The 20,180-nt window shown below is 38.2% G+C and overlaps 1 protein-coding gene across 4 annotated transcripts in view; it reads right to left on the bottom strand.

Annotated features, from left to right (window-relative positions):
- Positions 1–19,316, bottom strand: part of GK (glycerol kinase) — a 38,563-nt gene extending 19,247 nt beyond the window's left edge. For 2 of the 4 annotated variants that reach the window (XM_074858588.1, XM_074858585.1), the window contains exons 1-13: positions 19,123–19,316; positions 11,265–11,338; positions 10,493–10,599; positions 9,842–9,919; positions 8,797–8,876; positions 7,670–7,807; positions 7,079–7,188; positions 6,406–6,472; positions 5,096–5,113; positions 4,080–4,115; positions 3,403–3,470; positions 1,798–1,840; positions 1,006–1,086 (exon numbers count right to left, since the gene is read on the bottom strand). In XM_074858588.1, coding sequence (XP_074714689.1) covers positions 1,006–1,086; positions 1,798–1,840; positions 3,403–3,470; positions 4,080–4,115; positions 5,096–5,113; positions 6,406–6,472; positions 7,079–7,188; positions 7,670–7,807; positions 8,797–8,876; positions 9,842–9,919; positions 10,493–10,599; positions 11,265–11,338; positions 19,123–19,200 — 978 coding nt within the window. In that variant the 5' untranslated portion in view covers positions 19,201–19,316. The remainder of the gene's footprint in view (positions 1–1,005; positions 1,087–1,797; positions 1,841–3,402; positions 3,471–4,079; positions 4,116–5,095; positions 5,114–6,405; positions 6,473–7,078; positions 7,189–7,669; positions 7,808–8,796; positions 8,877–9,841; positions 9,920–10,492; positions 10,600–11,264; positions 11,339–19,122) is intronic. The other 2 variants (XM_074858586.1, XM_074858587.1) reach the window with 1 other exon arrangement.
- Between the last annotated feature and the right edge of the window lie 864 nt (positions 19,317–20,180).

Consider the following 20,180-nt stretch of genomic DNA (forward strand, 5'->3'; position numbering starts at 1 on the left):
CTCTCAACACAGTTCCAGTTCTTGCTTTAAGAACACGGGTTAAAAATAAAACAAACCTTTCACACACTCACACAAAACAAAAATCCCGAAGTTTGCCAGAACATGGCAAATACAAGATCAACTTCCCTTAGGAACAAGGAAATGAACACAGCCTCCCACATTCTAATAGAGTACTGTAAGCCACAAACTATTCTCCCAGTGAAGAAAACCTTGTGTGTTGTCTTTGTCTGTTTCACATGGAAAACATAGGCTCTGTACAAAAGCTCAATAGCAGCAGAGAATTCAATATACATGTTTTGAGAATAACTACTAGATCAAGCCCACTAAGCAACATAGATGGAATCATTCTATTATTCCCGATGAAGCTTTGGTGCCAAATAGGTGCTCAGCTGATCTGTGCTTCAGAAACAGAGCTTTAGAACAATGAACCCTGAAGTTGAAGTAAAATTCAGTTTTCCTCAGAATCTGGATGCCCTCAGAGTTGTGTGAGAACTGAGGAACCAAATTCTGGAAGTAGGCACCTAAGTCTCAGTAGGTAAAAAAGCTCAGTTGTTAGAGAATTCTTGTCCCAGAAAGTTGATTCAGATTTTTAAAAGTTAGAAGTAAAATCCATTAGAATGAAATAAAAAAGACATTTTATTATGAGAGGATAACTGAAACACTAGCACTTTTTTCTCTCTTTTTAAAACCCAATTTTAGTATAAAATTTTTTTGTTTGTTTATTTATAACATTTATTTAAGATTTGAAAGACTATGTACCAGAAAAAATGTTTTAGCCATCATGCCCTGAAAATACAAATGATGCAACGTAGACATATTTTTATAAACTTACATGATATAGATTGGAGATAGGGATAACGAAAACCACACATGAACCTTGAGGCACACAAGGTATAACACAAAGCTATTTTGATTTCCATGCAACTGAAGATAACATAAGGATACCAGAAAACAAACAAACAAGAACACATATCACTACAAAGAAGAAGGAATTACTGGACTCACCTCTAGTGCATAACAAACAGGTTTGTCTCTGCCCAGTTTGTAAGCTATAGTGGTTAGAAGGCCATGCTGAGAAAACACAGACTAAATGGGGAAAGGAAAGAAAAGGTAAAGCATGAACACAGGCAGAAAATATTTAACTAAAAATATTCAAGTGATAATAAATAAGAGACAAAACCTTCATTAAAAAAAAAATATGTAAAGTTTAAACAAAGTAAATTATCAGTCACTCTAAATAAATACCTAAGATAGAACCCTTAGATCACCAGTGTTAAATCTTATTTCCACAAGCTGCCTCAGATCTTTCCAGCCTTCTTATAGCAAAGAATTGGGGTTCTTTAGAAGAAGATGTGAATAAGAAGGAAGCCAAAGGTTTGCATTATTTATTCAACTACAACTACAATGAAACAATGGGACAAAACAAAGGGAAGAAATAAAATAGCCCAAACAAGAAAAAAAGCATGTGGTTAAGTGATAACACTCAGCACTTCTGGGTGAGGTTAAGAAACATACAAGGAAAGAGCAAGAAACTTGCTATGAAAAGTTCTTTTTGGAAACTTAAGGAGCTAGGAAATGGAGTCTTACTGAAACACCTTGAACAAATTATTACTTTCTGTTCTTTCAGATTTCAGTATGTGGTTTTCCTTATCTCTAGCACAATAATTGTTTTAAGTTTATATTATTATATAAATATTATTATTCATAATAAGTTTAAGAAAGGCTAATATATAGTTGTACTCAAAAACTTATAAAGATTGTAAAAAAAAAAGTGAACAACTGAAAAATGCAACTGACCTTCTGACCTGTATTGCACAGCAAGAAACATCCTGTTCCATACCTAGCATGAAAGCAAAGTAAAGTTAAAACCAGGGTGTTTAAAGGATAATCTGTTACTGCAGTTCATGAATCCATGATTCCCCTGTGGAGAATCAAGACACCACTTTTTGCCCCTTGAAAGTTATGTTACCATTAACTGATGATAAAACTATGCTCAAAAAGTTGATTTAAATGCAGCCTGCAGCTGAAAAATCTAGTCCCACACCTCTCTCTCTGGCTATTTCTTGTATAATACTTGATCAAGTAGCAGATATGGCTAAAAACTAAGTGTGAATTGCTCTTTGGTGGCAGTGTTTACCTACTTCAATTTAAGCTGATTATGAAAGCTACTTTATAAAATAAGTATTTCACAATATTAAATTCAAGCTTTTAAGGGGGAAAATTTAGGAAACTTTGTTCCTGTCACAAAGAAGAGGGTTTTCTTTAAACATACTCAGTTCAAAAATTTCTAAAAATGGCCTGTTTCTCATTTGAAGACCATATCACATATATGTGTGCATACACACATATATAAGGACACAGCTTAATAAAAGGAGTACAAAATATTTATAATCCACCCTAACTTATTCTAAGACACAATGAGTTCCTTACCTTTTGCATACCCTGAAAATTAATAGCTTAAAATAGTATGGAGATAGTCTTCAGTTATGTTTGGAGAGAAAAAGGGTGAAGCAATAACACAAATAGGTTTAAAGAATCTCACTTTTGCTTTTTGGTTTAGCTGGGTTTTTTTCCAAAGGTCTCTTGTGTCATAAAAGTATTTGTTATAAAAATACCTTGTGACAATATTACTTAGAACCATGTTTGTTTTACTAAAATACAAGGCCACTAACCATTAAATTTGTGTATAAATATAAAAGATAAAGTGAAGGTTAATTAGCAACAAGTATAGATTAATGTGTGACTAAATCTGTGAGAGTCTCATACTGAGTATGTACCTACATGCTCACTTAAGCACACGGCTGTAAATGGAACAGTAAGTCATTTAAGCAAAGAGCTTTTCCTCAAATGAATGTTTGATTACACCAGTTGCCTGATTTAACTGATCAGCTATTTTAAACAAGGGACACTAAGAGGCTGAGAAATAGAAAAAAAACAAATGTAAAATTCTCCACACTGAGCTAGACACAGAAGCAAAACTAAGCACTGTAACTGAAATGAACCTTTCTCATCTAGCAATGCTGTGGCTTTTTTGCCATTCAAATCTATGCACTCGAACTCACACGGCCTGTATTTGTTTAACTTTAGGTCACAATTTAAATGATACTGCAATTGTTTTAATCTGTGTTTTGAAGAATTTTAAAATAAAAAACCTCCTGTCACACCGAGATATTTCCTCACAGTGACTTTGTTCCAAAATATACCTCACAAACCATGTAACTTAATTATCTTCACTATTTTATATAGAAGTCAGGACGCTCTTTACTTTGTAGGTCAACACAGTCAAAAGGTAGAGTTGGAGTTATGTGGTAACTACAAAAGCATTTGGCCGTTAGCTTGAAAGAGAACATAACACTAAATTCAAAACAGTGTGTCTATCATAGAACTTTCATGATAACTTACGTATTTTTTGCCTGTCCATCTTGAAAACACATTTGCCCAACAAGAGCAGCAGACTGGTCACCCAAGCACTGAAAAGAGAGACTTTTTTTTTAGCAAATGTCTGCACATGAATCACATATTTAACTATAATCTATTAGGAACATGCAGGCAATTCAAAATGAGGAAAAATCTGTAGTTGTCTGTAGAGACAATGTGTGCTTTTACTACTCTTCCCTTTGTACCAAGTGCAAATGAAATGTGTTGCTCTACTTACGGTGAACAATTAAAAGAAATAAAAATGAAAATTTACTATCTTTATGTATGTTATACTGGAAAAAGCTGAGAATCTGCCCAACATTTCTGGATTATGTATATACTGAACTCCTTTTATACATAAAGCAGAGCTTGCTTCCCTTTTGTAATGTTACTCACTTACTTGGAGATCCTAAGTTTCCAACAGCACTACACATATGCATTAAAGCTGTCAGCTGTATTTCCACAGCCACATCTTAACTTAATAATGAAGAATCCAACTTCAAAACTTCAACTTCAAAAGTTTACTTCATGTTTAACATGAAGTAAAAAACCATCAACTTAATTTGCAGCAGGATTCACCCATCTTAAATTTTTTTCCAGTGAAGATACGTTCATGCAGTATCAGGTTCTCATGCCAGAATCTGAGTTGAAGTAGGACTTACCCCAGAAATTGGTACACCTGTCAAAGCTCCAGATTTCTGATTCGCAAAAAGAGGAAGAAAAGCTCCAAATTAGTTTTCCATGACTGCAATTCAAGGCAATGAAAAAGAAGCTAAACTTGTAATGCTCAAAGGAAAACCAAGAAGGGTCACATAAGCAACATGGTTCAGTTCAGGTGTACATTGGACTTCAGCTCAATGCAGCTCATGCCTAAACCACTAAAAAATAGAGAGCAGAAAATTTACAGTATACTTTATGTCGCTTCAACAGTTCTTAATTTTGTTGAAATCATAGTGTACAGAAAATTAGGTTCAGTGTAATCTGTGAAGTCAGTGTGAAGTGTAAAATGGTAAAGTGACTAGAAAAAAAATGTGAGTGTGATGACACACTAAGTAAGGACAGATGCCTCACTTTAAGATACAGCATTTTAAGTCTCATATAGAATTTCTTCCAAACACTACCATGTAGTTTTTCAGTTGCATTCTTGCAACAGGTATCATAAGAAATACACACCCTGATAATTTTTACTTCTTTCTTTAAACTGTTTCTTTGTGCAATTGAGAAAATGCATTTTCAGTGAAGCCATGCAAGTGCATTTCCAATCTGAATCTTTTTTCTTTAATTCTCATTTTAATTAATTTGATTTAATAAATCCACTAAAAAAAAAGGCATGAAATGATGTTTAATAGAATGAGTATTTGTAGACAGAACAGCCCCGCTTTTCTCATTTATAAAATGAGACAGCCAACATTTACTAGCCAGTAGCTGTATTTTCTACTTTGCTATAAAAACAAATACTCAACAGCCTGCAAATTAAGGCAAATGCATATGTTAAGATTACATTTTAGAAATAACTTTGGCATGAACTCTAATTGTAATATCTCAAATTCAGAGATACCTGCCAAATTTATTGGTCTAGAAAGTGTGCTTTTACTCATCTTAAACAAATGGAAATGCACAGCATCTGAACAGAATGGATAAGATATAGGTGGTCAGCCTAATAGAAGCCTCTACTCACCAGGCTAGGACAGATTTTCTACAGTCAGCAAAAGGAAGAAAAAGAAAAAAATGGAAGGAAAGGGGAAGAGAAACAAAGGTTCACATTTAAAGTGACCAGCTATTCTGTTTCAGTTGCCAGGTAGTATCTTTTCCATTTACCTCACTCATTCAGCTCAATACAACTCACTCTCATCCAACCTCTGCATTAATAAAAGTCAGCAATGTCTTCTAGTGGAATCTCCATTACCAGATTAGCAAAAATACTTACATTTCAGGCAAGTCAGAGTTACATTTTAAATAAAAATCTCATAACTTGTCTTAATTACTAAATGCCTGTATGTTCTTAGGGCAAACTACCAGGGAAAAGAATGCAAAATCACAACATCCAGTTTATTTGATTCTGAAACTAATAAATTAGATGCCACTGTATCAGAAGAGTTGGTGCTGCACCAAGTAAACTTGAAACCTCAGCCCCATGATAACAATTTTTTTTTACTCCTAAGTAATTTTTACTTTTATTTTGTTTCATTTCTAGATATATTTATATTTTATATTTACTTTATATTACATTTATATTTACATTATATACAGTAAATAATATTTATATAGATTTATATTTTTATATATTTATATTTATATTTATATTTATATTGATTTTATATGTTTTATTTTATATTTACTTTATATTTACTTCTAAGTAATATTCACAGCTGTACTGGAAACAGTGTGATTAAAAAGACATCACAGTATTCCAAAATATTTTTTACTAAGTGCTATGTAAATATACACAGCAAGAGAAGTTTATTTTTCAAAACGAAGGCAATCTAAGGTGTCACTTGTGATTTTCCAGTTCAGAGAAACTGACTAATCTGGCCTTCAGTTTTGGAAATAAGACATTACATGTCTTGTCCAGGCTTCTTAGATCATGAAGACTTCCATAGCAACTTTCATCTCTTCTTTTTAATTGTACAAGCTGTAAAAATATTGTGCTCTAATAACAGCAATCTAATTTTTTAATCTCCTCATTATACCTTGCATTCTGATGGGTAGTTTCTAAATCAGTAAGTAACTGTAATAAAAAAATCAAATATTTATCCTTATCAAAAACTTCTCCCATCTTGTTTTGGCTATTTGACACTTAAAAGAGAAAACAACAAATATTCAACTTCATATAATATTATACAGCAGTAGATAATGACATACTAATAAATCAAACAATATTGGTGTAGAAAAAGCCATTAGTCTTAATCTATCGACATCCTGTCAAATGTATAGTGATATAGTTATATTTTTACAAGATCAACTTCACACACACACAAGAAAACATACCATCAAGCCATAAATCTCAGAGGAGCTTCGTACTTTTGGGAGTATTTCCACAGGAATATCAAAGAACCTGAACACAATAGAGAATAATTTATATATATGGTCAGTGATAAATCAGAGAGCATTTCACATTTATTTCTTAATTAAGTTTAAGCTGTAAAAGAAAAAAAAATTACAAAACGAACTTTGATTTCTAGGGTTTAATCCATCACTATGTGCTTTTCCACTTGTTACAGTATGTGACACTCAATTATGGAGTAAAATAGCATATATTTGAATATTTTGAAGACATATCCAACTCTTTCATGTGGGAAGTCATTCCTCTTCCAACAATATCTTTATAATGTTCTTGTTAATAAATTTAAATTTAAAATAGACACTCTATCATTGTAACTGCCTTACAAATTTGATTAAGGAATAAAGAAACTATCAAATATCATTGTTTCCATGAACTAGTCTTACACCTACAGAAAAAATCTACTACATTTAATTAATCCAGTTACTTGCAATTTGGACATCTGGAGAAAATGAATTTTAATTACGAATGTTAACAGTAAATACAACAGTAACTACTGATCTTAGTCTCGATAAGAGATTCTTACTATTAAATGAGTTTATTCACACATCACTTACAGAATCTATCTAAATAACAGTATTACTGAAAAACTGAGCTTACTGGCAGAGCTCAGGATCCCATTCCAAGGAATGAATGTTGAACAACATTGTCCTACTGGCATTGGTTACATCTGTACAGTGAACGCCTCCATTCTTTCCCCCTGTCAAACTCTGAATAAAAAAAATATCAACAGTATTCACCAAGAAAAGGTTTACTTCAATGAATCACAAAAAATTGTCTAAATTCACAAAGCTTTCATCTTGGGACTGGGAACTCTGATATTTCTGCAACAACTAAAAGAGACAGACCTGTTATAGTGGAACAAAGGCATGAGAGAGGTAATAAGGGTACAGCAGTACCTCCTGGATTCTTATATCGCAAACGTGGCTAATACACCATTCTAAAGCCCAAGGTTTTTCCAAAATTTTTCAAAATTTGACAGCAACATATAAGCATCTACAAAAAACCCACAGTGATACAGGGACAGTAGAAGTTCATTTCGTAAGGAACTTTAAAGGAATTTCTTTAGTGGCTTATATTAACATCACTGTGTGATCAGTGGGCATCATGTGTCCCAGTACTTTGCACAGGAATTTGCATGATATGGAAATTCATTTTAAAAAGAGTAATAATAAACTCACAAATACATACCCATATAAGCCATGAATCAATAGTCCCAAACATAGCTCTTCCATCATCAACTGCTTGCCTAATCTCTTCCACGTTATCCAAAAGCCATCGAAGTTTCACTGCACTAAAGTAAGTGCTAAGTGGAAGACCAGTCCTAAACTGTAAAAAAAAAATCATGCAAGAATCTTTTCCATGAATACTGTAGTTATATATAAAAATGGTGATGGTAACTGAAAAACTGAAGACTGAAAACATAAAGAAATTACACAAACTTGTTATTTAAATAAGTACTAAGCATGCAATACACAAGTCTGAAAACATCAAGAACAAATGACCAGTGCATTAATGGACAAACATCAAAGCAGATCTAAATGCAGTTCAAAGACCATATATGTGGACATAGTTGTTTGCAGAAGTCCTGTCTTATCTAGGACATCTCCATATGACTAGACAGTAAGTAATGACAACAAAAATGAGCCGCACAACACAGAAAAGATGGAATTTGTATTCTACTAAAACTTAAAAATCAAATAAGTTTATATGCTTTTTGACATCTGTTTTCTGCCTATAGGAAAACATATAATATGTAAAATATATAATATTTATACAATCAATCAAGGAAAATACAAATCAAAGAATGATGAAACGTTTTTGCAAGCATTTATTTTCCAAATTGTTATATATATACTCATATTAAAAAAAAGAATTAATTTGCTCTTTGTAAACTATCTTCCCAGTCTCAGATTGGTTGCAATCAATTTCAGTATTAAGGAATAAGATGAGAAAGGATAATATACTTCACATCAATAAATTATTTTCCAAAGAGTTTTTCTCTACTTGCTCTTAATTTTTGTGTGTGATGTTTACTTATCACTGGATAGGTAGCACGTGATTTAAGTCTCACTAACGGCTACTCATTTAACTTCTCTAGTGAGATATATGAAGAGTGTTAAACACTTATTTTCAGGAAAATAAACATTTTCCAGTCTCAGATCAGTGTATAGTATTATGCACATTTTTTATGACAAGCTAAGAAAGGACTAGAAGCTACAGCTGACTTACTTTGTTTTAGTGAATTTTAAGCACACATCTCTAAAACATTATATACAGTAGCAATAACTATTTAAATGTTCTGGAATATCTCTTACCTTAAAAAAGGATTTGTTTTTTCCTGGAATTCTTTTAAGAAGCCGTTCAACCGTTGACTGGGTTCTCAGGTCAAGCCACACTAAAAACATGAATAAAATTAACGGATCAACTGATTTAATACACAAAAAGTGACATGTACAAGTTTCTTCTACAAAACTAGAGCTCTTGCCAGTAAATTCCTGTCTTTATTTTCAGCTTTTCATGTAGCTGAAAGAATACTGTCTTGCTGGTGTATTTTAAATGCACTGTTGCAAAAATTAGAAATGGTTAAACTCATTTGATTTAGAGAAACAAACAATTTGATAAATCAAACAGGATTTTCCATATAATAGGTTATACACTTTTCTCTATCAGAGCATAAGCAAATGACTAATACTACTTTGTTTATAGCAGATGACTCATTAAACTAAGGGGTTAGAACAAATCACAAGTTGATTATTTACTATTCCGATGAAAACTTTCAACTAAAGTGCTATGTCAGAGTTATCAAAGTACAGCTAGGCTTAAGATAAAGCTGTTTTTTCAGTGATACTATGGTGAACTAAATCTGGCACTTGACATGGCCTAAGAGAGCAAATCTAGACAATTACCATTTCTCAGATGACACAATGTGGAAAGCTAACATAAATTAAAAATAAAACTCCAAATCAGTAAGTATGCATTAAACCTACTTAACACGATTTTCCTTTAAAGTTAAATCAAAAGCATCCTGAAAACTGAGTGAGCTCCTTCATTTATAAGGAAGTGATTGGGCGTAAATCAGAGCTTCATTACATGCCAGGGATATACAAAACCCCTCAGGAACGGTGTTTTTTGTTAAAAGCCCATAAAGTGATTTATTAACTATTAAGTAATAATTTTTATGTAATAGGGTTTTTTAATTGCACTGGTGTATACAAACACACAGCTTATGACACAGATATCAAAAAATCAACGAAGTTAGTAGGCTAGGCCACAATAAGATCTGCACAGGAAACTAGTAAAGCATTTTTCTATAACAGGCTCATTTTATAATATTACATATTCAGAAAGTATAGTAGTTACCAATAGCATTATAAAGAGGTTCTCCAGTTGTCTTGTCCCAAACCACTGTTGTTTCTCTCTGATTGCTGACTCCAATGGCTTCAGGACAAAATAGAAAGAAGTATCCTTTTCAGAAGGTTTGTTTTCCCCTTTTTGAGGGGGAGGGATGGAGGGGAGAGGTAGAGAGGAGGGAGGAACAGGTAAGGAGAAAAGGAAAGTAAATGGGAAATAAAAAGCTTCCAAATATTTCATGTTATAATCTAGAAATATTACTTTAAACACTCATCATTCAGCTTTTGTTGCTTAACCTATGTGCTCTAGAACTCTCTTATTTTTTTTCGGCCACAAACCGAGACAGCCAACAACAGACAGGGAAACTAGCTTTTCCCAGTAAGTCCTAATTTAAATTTCGGAATTTCTTCATTCATCACTTGTCTCTCTGATTTTGCAAGATTAAGTTAAGTATACCTTGTAGATTCTGCATTGCTAATATACACGACAGACTTATTTTCTTATTATTCCTCCCAAACAAACTGCTCTCAATTCCAATTTAACATTTTCTTTGAGCACATGCTGCCACCTTTCTATTTACTGACTTTAAAACTAGAGAATCTGACTTGCTCAACCATGAGTATGTTAAGGCCCTCAGTTACCCTTAAGTACTAGGAATACCTTTTATGTTAGTGATGTCTATGTTCAGCTGTTGCAGTTTCTCACAGGTCCTTTCCACACATTCATGGACAGACTTTAATATTTCCTTTGGATCTTGTTCCACCCATCTTTAACAAACAGTAAACACCAGTTAATAAAAAGGCAAAAAATTGCATTTAGGGAATAAAAGAAATTCTAGTCTGAAAAAACAGCTGAACATTTTGACACAATCATAACTACAAAGTGTGTTTTACATATCTAGAAAAAGTGTAAGGAATTTCAAAACCTTTTTAAACAGTAAACTGTATTTTCACAACAAAACCAACTGCAGAAAACAAAGATTTTTTTGTTTTGTTTTATTCTACACAGAGGGCTTTGGCAGCAAATGGTAGGTCAGTTAAGAACACACAAAAAAAAACACCTTAGAGAACAAACTAAGCAATTTCTATGGACTAAGCTGAAGACTATGCTTAAATTATAAAAATGACCAGCTTTACCACTTTAAATAAGACTTGAAGTTTTGTTCAAACTTTTTATTTTAAAGTTTAAACTTTAAATATGTTAATGAGTGGTCAAAGTAAAACACTAAGTATTTTCAGATTACGTAACTCAGAGCACATACTGGACACCCAATGTCAGGTTTTTGATGCCATTTTTCCCGCCACACAGTCTGTTATAGCAGATACTATGTTCTTAATAAATATGAATCAACTTCAGTTTTCACTGTTCATAAATAAAAATACGTAAGCTCTATCAAAATGTACACAAATAAAAAACCACAGAAAATTCATACCCTTCTTTAGGGAATTTCTGCTGTATCTCAACTTGATGGTGACTCAGGAGCTCTGCTGTTTTCGCATTAAAAACCTGCAAATAAATTACACAGTGGAATCTTCCATGAACGCAGAAGTTAAACAACAATAAATTAACATTTATTCTTTTGAACAAATACAGTGCCGTGATAACTGATAGTAATTTTTTAGCATCAACCCAAATATCCATGTAATCTGGGTTCAGATATATGAATTTTTGTAATTAAGGTAAGCAAATAATATATTGGTAAGCTTTACTCTCATTATAGCTGCTTTTTTTCCTTGATGGATTGGGAAAGATCCACATTTTTTCTCATGGATGTTGTAGAAATTAAACTAATGATGCATTTTAGAATGTATCTCTCAGCAAAATACCCACTGCTAGTCATAATACCATTTCTTTAGTTCCTGCTCTGATAACTCTAGTACCAGAACTATGTTTTTTCTTGGGTTAGCTCACCTTTAGGAAGAGTGATTTTAAGAGACAGACAATCACATGTAGTTTAGAAATCACAGAAGGGACCAAACTGTGAAGAATGTAAAAGCACCTAGGCAGAACCCAGTTTGTTTCAAAACAAACTACAAATACAGAGCTCATGAACAATCTGACAAGGAAAGAATGTCACTGCAGCAACACAATACATTAAAAAAAAGAAGAACGTGCATAAAAGTGACTTAGATTTGGATATACTACAACAAAAACCAGCAGACCAGAGAATCCTATACTAATGGTTATTCTTAAGGAATCACAAGTTAAGAGGCTCTGCCTTGCAGTAGTAGAAGCTCAGCTAGAATACACAACAATCTTCATCAACCATCAGTGGTCTGTTTCCAAAAGTAATCTACTGTGGCCAAGCTAAGACGACACCCAGTAAAACATCCAATTTAGTTATACAATGAGTAAACCAGTGTAACTGACTGGGCAATGATGACGTTCCTGTGAAAATAGCTCATTCTCACTAGCACTATGCAGAATCTTTCACCTGAAGAACATTCAGGGACCTAGAAAGTGAAATCTAACTTGGGTGAACTGCAGAACATGCCAGTAGGACACCATCCTATCTTTTCATGGCAAGCAGAGGAGGGAAAGATTTAGAAGCCACTCTTGCGCTAAGGGTACAAAATTCAGTTATACCCATCCACTCTCTAGGATACAACTGAATGTTTTCTAGGCTTCCTTGGTAATGCTCTCTTCTCGTTCCACAAATTTTAGGAATTTCTCTTAAAGCTTTTAATCCATAAACTCTTGATTTCATTTACAGTTTACTCTGAAAATATTAGAACAATTCTGACAAAGAGCAGATGAATTTCTGATTCTCCAGTTTCTTTGAAATCTTAAAGTATATCTTTAGAGTGAAACTCTGAAGTTAGAAACATTCAAGTTATATATTAGAATCATAGAAAAATTCAGGCTGAAAGGGACCTTGAGAGATCTCTAGTACAACCCCCTGCTCAAAGCAGAGTCAGCTATGAGATTAGACCAGGTTGCTCAAGGGCTTTTGGTAGGCAGGTCTTGAAAACCTCCAAGGATAGAAACAGCACAACTTCTCTGGAAAACACTAAAAGCTAATTTTTCCCTTCCACTGCCCAGAAAAGAAGTCTTAAAAAGGTACATGTCTGTCCTTTTCTCTTATCAGTTGAAAAGATTACATACAAAAAGCACCACTGTATTCTTTTTACCATGTTTACTTATCTGTGTTTCACTTACCAGCTCAGGCTTGACATGAAGCTATCCTAATGAAAGGGCAAGCCCTGCCAGTACTACATGTTTGGAAGGAACTAATATAATGGGATAAGGGTCTTAAAACACAGTGCAACACAGTTAATAGGAGGCATAGTTTTGCATGTATGCAGAAAGATTTTTTTTACTCGAAATTGCCTTTCTGCCAAAATCACAGGAACATTTACCAAGTTTTTATAATACAGATAGAAAGATAGAAGACTTTTTATTGAACTCGTATGTATCTGACCTACTAACAATGTTAAACATAATTCGGTAATCATTCGCCGTTAATCATTCAGTATTCCTGGAAACAGAAAGCAGTGCATAAGGATTCCTACTGTTAGCAGGAAACAAATACAAATTCAATTAGACAAGGTCATTCACTGAACCTGGAGTGTGTGACCCGCAGATAATAAAGAGTGAAGCTCTAGCACAGCAAGGCTTTTTGTCTCCTTCTAAGCAAGCTGTTCTAACATCAATAAATTCTCAACAGAAGCAATAACACTACAAATGCATAGATTTTTCATGCCCATAGAGAAGAACTAGGTAAACATGCTCTCTTAATCCATCACACACAAAACCACAAGCTTCTGACATCCTCAACAAAAGCAGCAGACACTCCCTGTACCTCAGGGCAAGGGATTAAAAAGTTTCCCTGAGAACAATACCATGTTTTACAGTGATAAATAGAATTCCGATACATGAAAGGATGCCAAACATGAGTCGTTACAAATGGGACCTCCTCTCCTTCCCTGCCTGTGCCCCCCTCCCCCCACACTCCCCCCCCCCCCCAAAAAAAAAACCCTGTTGTCAAAAAAAATCCCAAAATTGTCCTTATTTCTGATAGTGGTGAGAGACAGAAATAGGTGAATAAGTATGAGTAATTCAGATAAGTCAATACATTCCTGTTGAAACAGGTTTGAAGTGTATTTCTGCCACTGGTTTCCTTCCTTTCATAAGAATTGGTTCCAGTTTAAGAGACTGATCTCTCACTTGTTGTAGGAGGGCAAAAAAAAAAGTCAAAGTCAGTTTTGCCCTAATTGTATCAGCAGTACTCACAAAAGAATTGTCTAGGCTATTTGGACACATAGAGCTATCTTTAATAGAGATGATTTGATGAAAGACAGTGAAAACCACCAGATATATGCTGAATTCTCTGGTGAGAGATTAAAGAAAAACTAACACTCTCCTTCTACTCCCAACAAATTACCATACAAAGAAGTATAGCTTGAGCCTTGAACCTCAGAGTGAAGAAGAGAAGAAAGACCTACTTGGCTATGCTGTATGTAAGCAAGCAGACAAGCACAAGGGCTGATCACTTAATTCAAGTTCTTTATAGGGTCTCTAATATAATACATGACATCATATGAAGGGGGTGCAAACAGTTGCATGGTATTACCTTGAGTATCATCTTAGTGGAAAAGAATTCAGATTGATCAGTTGTAACAATTTTCAAACAATGAAAAGAAATATAAGACAGAAACATGAGGCTCATGGAAGTGTTGCAAGAAGCCGCACAGCTGAAAAGACAACAGTGAAAACATAGATTTTAGAGGTAACTTTTCATGTCTCTCAAGCTTTCTCATGTAACTCTGCCTGCAGAAGCGCTACTTCTGCTAGCCTATGCTGTATCTGCATGAGTTCCTGTTAAGCTGGAAGAGCTATGGTTTGCAGGCAAACAAGCTCAGAGCTGGCGTTCTGAAATTGCATGGAGATCAACCCAACTCAGGGAAGGATGACAGATGAACAATAATTCCACCTTCAGCATTTAACTAGGATTAGCAGGCAGACAGAATTTATGAATAAGCACAGTTTAACAAGTCTCCTAGAAATTATCTTGCTTGGAAGGCTCTCAACGAACAGACCTCCCTCCCCCCTCAAGGAGGTGCTTATGATTATGGGAATAAAAAGCAAAACTACAACAGATTTTAAGTGATAAAAGCTAAGAGTTAGGGAAAAATTAAAGTATTTGCATTTTTTTTAACCCTTCTTGTTAGCTATAAAAATCAAGTTTTGCTTTCTCTCAAAAGGTGATTACTTCAGTAGATGGGTGAAACGGATTCCCCTCTGAAGGGTAAGCTCAATGGGTACTAAGTTTTCCTACCTAAAACCAGGTGGGTTTTTACTGAAAAGAATGGTTACAGTCTGATATAGTTTTATTTGCTTGTTTCTTCTGGAAATGAAGGAAGAAAGAAATATTCCACTGAGTTGGAAAAAAAAAATGTCTGTGGCTGACTGAGAAACCTAGAACTTGAAGTACTGTTTGTGTACTTCACTGTGCCTGCACTTCACTGAATGTCTATTCTTGCTGTTCCTGGATAAAGTGCTGAAAGACTTTACCCAGCAAACACCTTTTGAGAGATCAGGCAGTGGTTCAGCTGGCTGTTAGCTCGTGATGCCAAGAGTTTTAGCAAAAGAAGTTAATTGATTTTTATTATATGATTCTTGAATAAAATGGAACATAAGAGATGAAAGTATTTCATGAAAATATTTAGCAAAACATCTAGAACAGAATTTAGTCATCTGGGTATACTTGTTTAGCCTACTGACTTTATTTTCCTGCTCGATATCTTTAAGAAAATAAGCCTTAAGCAATTGCACTAGTATTCAAAGCACTGTGCTCTCCCTGGTAACTCTGAATCTGTTATCCAGATTCGACCCAATTTAACAGAAAAGTTGAGATCTCAAAAACAATTATTTTGCAAAAGCAAGCAGCCTAGCAAAGAAAAGATCCAAATTAGGGTGTCCCTGGAGGGTAAAACTACAGCATAAGCTACAACTGACGTGTATCGTGTGTGAGAGGCAAGTATAAATAAGGAGTGACAGTAACAGAAATGGACCTAAGTTCTGGTGCTTCTTTATCAGCTATGCTCATACAGCCTCATTCACATAAGCAGGAGACTCTCTCAACACTTGTGTCCATATGCAAAATAGCTAATTCTGGAAGGAATCCCTGGAGGTTGCCTAGCAAAACCCACTGCCTAGGTAAGCTTAAATTTAAAATTAGAGCAGGTTGTTCAGGGCCTTTTCTAGTCAGGTGCTGAGTATCTGTAAGGATGGAAATTCCACAGGCTTTCTGGGCCCCTGATCCAGAGCCCCTCACAGTGAAACATTTCTTCCTTACATCTATTTGAAATTCCCTTGCTGCAACTTGTCTTCACTGCCTGTTGTCTTTTTCCGTGCACGTCTGAGGAAAAGCTGGTTCTTGTCTTCTTTACAAACTAGATAGCTGAAGGCCCCCCCTTACAGACTTTCTTATGATGAACCAACCCTGATCTCCCAACCTCTCCCTGCGTGCCCTATGCTGCACCACAGTGATCATGTCAGTGACCCTCTGCTGGATGAAATCCAGTTCTTCAGACTCTCTCTTCCTCTGGGGGGATCAAAACCAAACACAGTATTCTGGATGCTGCCTCCTAAGTGCCACACAGATGGCAATAATTACTTCCTTTGATCCGTAGTCTGCACTTTGCTTAATGTGGTTAATCTTCACCACCACAAGGACACACTGCTCATTTGTATTCAACTTGCTGTCCAGCAGGAATCAGGGTCCTTTTTCACCAAGCTGCTTCTTAGCCTTCTGTCCCAAGTACTAAACTTCGTTGAACTTCATGAAGCTTCTGCAAGGCCCCTTCTCCAACTGGAATTCCAGTCAACTCCTCCCCTTGGTCTGTGGTCATCTGCAAACTTGAAAGGACTTCCAACACATCCTCCAGGCTGCTGATGAAAATACTAAGGGGTATTAGCCCTCACTACTGACTGCTGGGGAACACCGCTTGTAAATTGGCCACCTGTAACCGTAAATTTAAGACTCTGAACTGTTGACACTACCCTTTAGCCCCAAAGGGCCACCCAGTTTTGCACCCAGGCATCTTTAACCTGGTCAAAATTGTATGTCTTCCATCTTGAAAAAGTAGGTAACAGTTGCACTGTACTAGCGAATAGACATGTGCAAAGAAACTAATTTGATTTTGACTGGTGACTTGGTGAAAGTGAAGAGTGTTGGAAGCACCAGAGGAAAAAAGAACATAGACAGATCAGTGAGAGATGCAGGCAAAACTACTATGACAGTAAAAGATCGAGAGGTAAGAGAGGCAAGGAAACAGGCAAAAAGAACACCACATTACATTTTAGCTTTAAATATTTCAAAGCAAAGCATCTCTTCTAACTGCAGCAATCTCTTTCCAGCACAGAATTCTCCAGATATGTGTGTTATTATCTGCATGACTGATGCAGCTTGTAGCACATCCCTGCACACTTCACTCTCTTCTTCCCCACTACCCCGTGTTCTGATTTAATTCAGTGACAATGTATCTTTTTTGCTTGGATCCACGTAACTTTATTATAATACCTTGATTGCACTGCCAAGTTTAAGACAATGCTGTATTTTGAAATGAATTTAGATAAACTGAGATGGATAATAGAAGAACTGAAAAGAGTGACAAACACATTACACTTTAAAAACATTAAGGGAAGAATTATGGCCTCTTATTTATTTGTGTGAGCACCTCAATCCTCAGAGGAAACATACCTCATGTAGACAGAAAAAAACCCCAACTGTATACAAACCATTGATGAACAAAGAAATTCCTTGTTAAAAGAACTTGTAAAAATACTTGCGAATAGAGCTTGAGTATAAATTTAAAGCTTGTAGTGTCTCTTTTAATTCTACTATTGTTATCCTTTTAGGCTAAGAAAAAAGTTAAGTCAGCATACACATAAAGCAGATCGAATTTATCTTCAGGTGTTACAAGGAACTTTTCCAAATTCTTTTCCAAAAAGGACTCCTGTCTGGTATTCAAGATAGTCTGCTGGTGTCATCTGTCAGTTTGAAGTTTCTTTCCACCCCCAGATCATTTGACAATCCCATGAAGGTCATGATATTGAGTAATAATGGTAACACAGGTCAAGAAGATATTCTAGTCTCCTGCTTCATGAAAGAAAATTCCACGAGGGAAGCATTAAAAAAAAAAAAAAAAAAGAAAAAAGCAAGGGCAAGTCAAAACATTCATCTTCACAGTTCAACACTGTGCACGCTTGACAGCATTCTGTATCTAGTCATTATCTCTATTCTACTTCCACGGTGGAAATTAGCACTGGGATCTAAGTCAAATTGCCATGACTTACTAAGTAGGCGCCAGGACATTTGTAGAGATTTGGAAGCAGGAAGTTTATATAGTAAGTTTCATATACAAACAACATCATTAGTTACTGTTTATTGCATAATACGGAAATAACTAGACCCTTAAACTAAAAGTCTTATGTGTTTATCTATATATGATTATTAATCATCTCAACCTTAAATAAATTGTCTTCCTACGGTGTTTAAACAGGCCCATCTTTCGTATGGTGTACAAGTTCCGTCCCCTGCACACCTACAGTGCACAGGAGGCACCGACACTGGCACTGTAGCATCCGGAACCGCAGCCGTCACTCCCGACAGGCCCAAGTCGTCTTTAGAGGGGAACCCAGCAGAGGCGCTGCATTGTCTGAACAGCGGGTAACCGCAGTCACTGGACTCACGGGGATCTGTTTCTCCAGTGCATGAGCACCACGTCCATTTGATTTCGTACAGAGCGAGATACTCGACAGATTTAAAACACAGCCAGCTCGAAGCAGCAGGATTTTGCCGCCCGCTCAAGCCGCAGCCAGCAGCGCTGGCCCCCGGCTCGCCCCAGGGCCGGGCGGGCACTGCCGGCACCGCGGCCCGGCCCGCTCCCCGCCGTTCTCTGCGGGACGGGCAGCGCTGCTGGTCCCGCAGCGCGGCAGGAAGGCGACGGCGGTCCTGATGGCCGGGGCACACCGCCGGCCGGCGGCCCCGGCACCCCCGCGCCCACCGGCGCCCGCTTCCCCCCGCGGCGCGGCAGCCCCGGCCCGCCGGGGAGCAGAGAGGTGCCGGCCCAGGGCAGGAGCCGCAAGCCGGGGCAGCAGCAGCACGGCCCTGCGCGGCCCGCTCCCCCTGCCCTTCCCCAAGGGCGCAGCGGGGACCGGAGGGACCCCGCAAGGATGCGGCAGAGGGGAGGAGCGGAAGCGGCGGCTCCCTCAGGCCGCGGGGCCGCCGCCTGCCCCCGCACGCCCCAGCGCCCGGGGCCGCCCCAAGCCCGCGACGTGCTCACCAGGAAGCGAGTGGAGCTGGTGCCCTGGTCGATGGAGCCCACCAGCGGCCCCAGCACCATCCGGTCCGACGCGGCCATGAGCCCCGCTCGGCCGCCCCCCGGGGCCCCGCAGCGATCCCGCAGCCGGCGGGGAACGGCCGCGCGCCGACGCCGCCCGGGCAGCTGGCGGGCAGCGGCGCGTGGCGGCCGGGATGAAGCCGGCGGGGCGGGGCGGGGCGGGGGCGGGGCGGGGGGCGCTGCCGCTCGCTTTGTCGCGCCGCAGCCAACCCGCGCTCGGGGCGCGGCGGGGGCGGGGGGCGGGGCCGGGCCGGGCCGGGGCGCGCAGGAAGTGGGCCGGCGGCGGGGGGTGTGGTGTCAGGGGACGGGCCGCGCGCAGCGCCCGCGCCCGCCCGCCCACCGCGAGGGAGCCGCGGAGCGCGGGGCGGGCGCGGGAGGGCGGAGGCGGTGCGTGAGGGGGCGCCGCGCGGCGTGGCGAGGCGAGGGCCTTCGGAGCGCGGTGCGGGGCTCCCGGGAGAGCCTGCTGGGCGAGCACCCGGCGCCCCAGCCTTTGTGCCCCGCGGCCCCGGTCCTCCGGGCGAAACCTGTTTCGCTTGTAATCGGAAAGAAAGCCCTCGCGGGCCCGGCCGGCTGTCCCGGTGCGGCCGGCGGCGCTGCCGCTCCAAGGCGGGATCCAGCCGCGGAGGGTGAGCGCTCGGGGAGGCGCCGCGCCGCGATGGAAATTTTCCATCGAGAGCAAAGACTGCCGAGGCGGCGTTAAGAACCGAGTCACCATAGCCGTGACATCGGCTGAAAAACGTTAGCAGCCCCAAGGGCCTTGTTTCATCTTCCAAAGCTTTACCTTCCGTTAAGCAAAAATAGTCTTTAACTTTAAAAAATGGGGTCTTGATCCTACGTCCTTAGAACATGTTGGTAACTAGTGCTTCAAGAAAAACTGCTGGTGTTGCAAGACCCGTAATAGAATTGCAAAAGCTAATAACGCTGAGTAAAGCACATGAGAAGTTACCTAGTGACACATGTTGCCAGTAAGTCAGCCCCCACAGTCGCCTTTAAATAGATTT

This window comes from Strix uralensis, chromosome 2, assembly GCF_047716275.1.
Source record: "Strix uralensis isolate ZFMK-TIS-50842 chromosome 2, bStrUra1, whole genome shotgun sequence".
In the NCBI taxonomy this organism is placed as follows: Eukaryota; Metazoa; Chordata; class Aves; order Strigiformes; family Strigidae; genus Strix; species Strix uralensis.